The sequence below is a fragment of the Mus caroli genome, chromosome 17 (assembly GCF_900094665.2).
Source record: "Mus caroli chromosome 17, CAROLI_EIJ_v1.1, whole genome shotgun sequence".
In the NCBI taxonomy this organism is placed as follows: domain Eukaryota; kingdom Metazoa; phylum Chordata; class Mammalia; order Rodentia; family Muridae; genus Mus; species Mus caroli.
Window position 1 is genome coordinate 19,755,905 of NC_034586.1, and position 4,213 is coordinate 19,760,117.

Below are 4,213 nucleotides of genomic sequence, written 5' to 3' on the forward strand. Positions count from 1 at the left end.
TAGACAAGTGCTCTACCACTGAGTCACATTCTTAGTTTACATCTATCTATCTATCTATCTATCTATCTATCTATCTATCTATCTATCTATCTCTATCTCTATCTCTATCTCTATCTCTATCTCTATCTCTATCTCTATCTCTATCTCTATCTCTATCTCTATCTCTATCTGTCTGTCTGTCTGTCTATCTATCTATGAATGAGACAGGCTCTCACATAGCCCTAGCTGGTCTACAAGGAAGAATGGCAAGCCTGCTTAGCAAGAAAGCAAGTTTCAACAAGCCAGGCTCAGGCAATCATCAAAGCCAGTGCTAGGTGCCCTGCCAAGGTCAGAAGAGGTCTCCAGCCAATCGCCATGGCTTCCTTTCTCCCTGCACGGCAGCAGGTCCACAGGTTGAAGAACGTTAGAAATGAGTCTCACAGATACTCCAGTTTTGATTATAGTATCTCTGACAGCAAGTTGCTGGAGCCATAGATTTCAGGTCAGTGAGTGTAAAGCTCAAGTGCAGCTGTGACAGATGTGGCACCTTTGTGAGAGGTGTGAGGTGACATTCATGGCAAGGGACGTTTGCAGAAGAGGGTGAGTCAAATGAGAGGAACTTCCTTCTCCATCTCAGTTAAGTGTATTCCCTGACTGTTGTCCACAGACTCCAGGCCACTGCAACCTTCAATCGGCATTTAAAATTCAATGACCTGGGCAAGGCAGCACAGGCCTATATAAGTCCAGGCTACTTGGGAGACTGTGGCAGGAGGATTCAGAGCTTGCTAAGCATCTTAGTGATCCTTGCCTCAAACATGTTTTTTTAAAAAACATTATAATTTTTGGCAGTTTAAAACTCTTAACTTTTATATTTTGTACACATATGATTGTTGCCTGGGTTTATGTAAATATGCCAGCTTCAATTTTTAAGGTTTTTTTGTTTTTTGTTTTGTTTTTTTGTTTTGGTTTGGTTTGGTTTGTTTTTTTCAAGGCAGGGTTTCTCTGTGTAGCCCTGGTTATCCTGGAACTCACTCTGTAGATCAGGCTGGACTCAAACTCAGAAATCTGCCTGCCTCTGCCTCCCAAGTGCTGGGATTAAAGGAGTGTGCCACCACTGCCCAGCTAATTTTTTTTTGTCTTAAGTGACAAAGAGAGAGAGTGACAGACAGACAGAAAGACAGATAGAAAGAGAAGAGCTGGATAGATGGTGCACTCGCTAGGAGAGCTCTAACTGTTCTTGCAGAAGACCTGGTGGTGTTGCAGCACTCACAAGGGGCAGCTCACAGCCTCTGTAGCTCCAGCCCCAGGGCACCTGGCACCTTCGTCTGGCACTCAGTGTGTATGTGCTATATATACATAGACACATGCTCATCCACATTTTATAAAAAGGAAGGAAAGAGGCTGAGACAGCTGGGCATGCTGGCCCATGCCTGCAATGCTGGGATTTGGTAGAGGTAGGAAGGTCAGGAGTTCAAGTCTATTGTAATGCTCAGGGCACTCTAGAGTAGCAGAACTTAGAGAATGCATCTCTCTTTCTATGTATACATATAAAATGGGGGTTTCTTAGAACGAGTTAGAGGCTACGGTGCAACTAGTCCAACAATGGCCATGCAAGAGAAAATCCAAGAATCCAGAAGCTGCTCAGTCCCCGAGCTTGGATGTCTCAGTGGCTCTTCTGTAGCTCTTGGAATCCCAAAGAAGTAGGCGCTAATGCCAGTGGAGGGAGGGAAAGCAGGCGAAGAGCAGAGGCTTCCTTTCCCCATGTCCTTACATAGGCTCCTACCAGAAGGTGTGCAACAGAGCAAAGTGAGTCTTCCTGCCTTGAGATTTGGAGCAAAAGTGTGTGTGTGTGTGTGTGTGTGTGTGTGTGTGTGTGTGTCTTTCTACCTCAAAAATCTGGACCAGAAGTGGACTCATCCACTTCAAACTGAACAAAAGAGTCAGAGATGTGGCTACACACTAGGCAGTGCCAGGCTCATGCCAAACCTCACATGGTGAGTACTCTCTAACATCAGGAAAGACGGCTGCCAGCCATGGCCCTGCTTACATCCTTGTGAGGTCATCAGACAGGATGGAGGAGAGCTATGGGTTTGCTATTCAAAACATCTGTTTTCCTAGGAGAGCTGTAATTTTTTTTAACGAATGAGAGTTGAATCCAAGTTACACCCCCCCCCCACACACACACACATACTTGCTAAAGAAGAGTTGAATCATAGATTTATGTATTTATTTATAAATCTTTTGTTATAAGTTTAAAGCCAATTTTGTTAAAAATTTTATAGATTTCGAACCGTACACAACTGAACGTGGGAATCCTGAGACAGAATTTATAGCATAGTTTAAGGGATTATTTTTGAGAGAAGCACACAGAGAAAACATAAAGATAAAATATTTTTAAGAGTGAGAAGCAGAACCTTAGAGGTAATCATCTTTGGGATCATTCATTTATGTGCAGACAGAAGTTGCCAGAATCTTTGAGAATTTGGAAATCAAGTGTGTCAAGTTCTTGGCTGTTGATCTGCATTGAGGCCAAGCTGCAGTAATAAAATTGGAGTTTCCATGGAGGAACTATACACACACATGTGTGTGTGTCTTTATATATGTATATATACATATATATGTTTATATATAAACCATATATATGGGTGTGTGTGTATGGCTGGGTATGATGGTTCATGCCTTTAATTCAAGCACTTGGAAAACAGAGACAACCCAGTCTACAAAGTAAGTTCTAGGCCAAACCAAGGCTACACAATAAAATACTATTCCAGCTGGGCAGTGGTGGCGAATGTCTTTAATCTCAGCACTTGAGAGGCAGAGACAGATGGATTTCTGAGTTCAAGACCAGCCTGGTCTACAGAGTGATTTCCAGGACATCCAGGGCTACACAGAGAAACCCTGTCTCAAAAAAATAAATAAATAAAAAAGAAAGAAAGAAAAGAATAATATACTATTACATAAAACAACAACAAAACCCCTTAATTTTACTTCCAATACTAAATGGAGCCAAGCAGTAATAGAGAAACAGCTGTGGAGCATGATAATCTGACCTGTCTCCCAGCTCTTTCCTTTTGTTATCAGAGGTTTTAGGGTCAAAGCCTATACTCTGGCAGGCCCAACAGCTGACTTGGCTATCTGTCCCCATGGCCAATTAAAGAGCCAACCAATGGTGGAGAACATAGAAAGTGTGTGTGCAGACACCTGCTTAGAGCTGAGGGGAAGGGAAGGGACTATCAGTAAGGCTTCCTGGAAGACTGGACATCTGATCTTGTCTTCAAGGATGAGAGAGGATCAGCTGTGTCAGGGAGGAGGGTGTCCCAAGCAATGATAGACACAGCAAGGGCAGAGACAGACAGACATGGAGACGTGCCACACACTCTGGTTGAGTCAGCTTGACAGGCGGAGGCTTGGAAGCTATCTCATGAGAAAAAGAGTTTCACGGAAACTCCCTCCTGGAGTCTGGCGTCCCCTCTAACCCATAAATTAATTTTCCATTCCCGTGTTAGTCTAGTGTATGGATCCACGTGCTCTCTATTAGTAATTATCCTATTATAANTGCCTTTTAAGATTGAATTCTGACATAGCTAAAGCCTCCCCCCAGTGTTCCAAGATCCCAGATAACAGCAAGGAGTTTAACCTATTCAGTAACTAATTAAGCTTTACAATACACGAGGCCATTAGCTCAATTGGTCTGCAGAAAGAGCCTGAGAATCTCACTGAGATAAAAATCTTTACTACAGGCTACATTCCATGCCAAAAGCAAGTTGATATACTCTCCTGATAAATGGAGATTCTCCAGACAAGATAAGATTTAGCAAGACCTAGGAATTTAGGGGTCCGTGACACTACATTATTCTTGAGGCCTGCCAAGAGTAAAAACCCCCTGGTGCTATTAACACTAAAGTGTGAAATTCTTGCCTGTCACTAGGCTGCTAATCTCTATTGTAAACATTTATTTGATTCCTGCAAATTCCTTTCGCAGTCATTCCCTTGTTCTGGGAAACTTCAGTGTACGTTGCCTGATATGACTTGCAATTTATGGTATTCTCTGTACTATAAAAAGTCCGAGGCTCGACCTGACATTACATTCAGATTCAACACGACCTCTCCTGTGTGCGTCTGTTTGTCAATCAATCCTACGCTTTGTCCACCTGCCCAAGAGACCCGTTCCACGCAGACACAGGGACCCAGAGGGTCTGCAGCAGAGACGGGCCTCCACATCACACTTTCTCAC

General features: G+C 43.2%; 1 protein-coding gene across 1 annotated transcript in view; it reads left to right on the forward strand.

The window, feature by feature from the left end:
* The window catches only part of LOC115029736 (prostatic spermine-binding protein-like), a 7,924-nt gene extending 4,009 nt beyond the window's left edge, over window positions 1–3,915 (forward strand). The window contains exon 5 of the mRNA XM_029471402.1: window positions 3,908–3,915. Coding sequence (XP_029327262.1) covers window positions 3,908–3,915 — 8 coding nt within the window. The remainder of the gene's footprint in view (window positions 1–3,907) is intronic.
* Window positions 3,916–4,213: the final 298 nt, after the last annotated feature.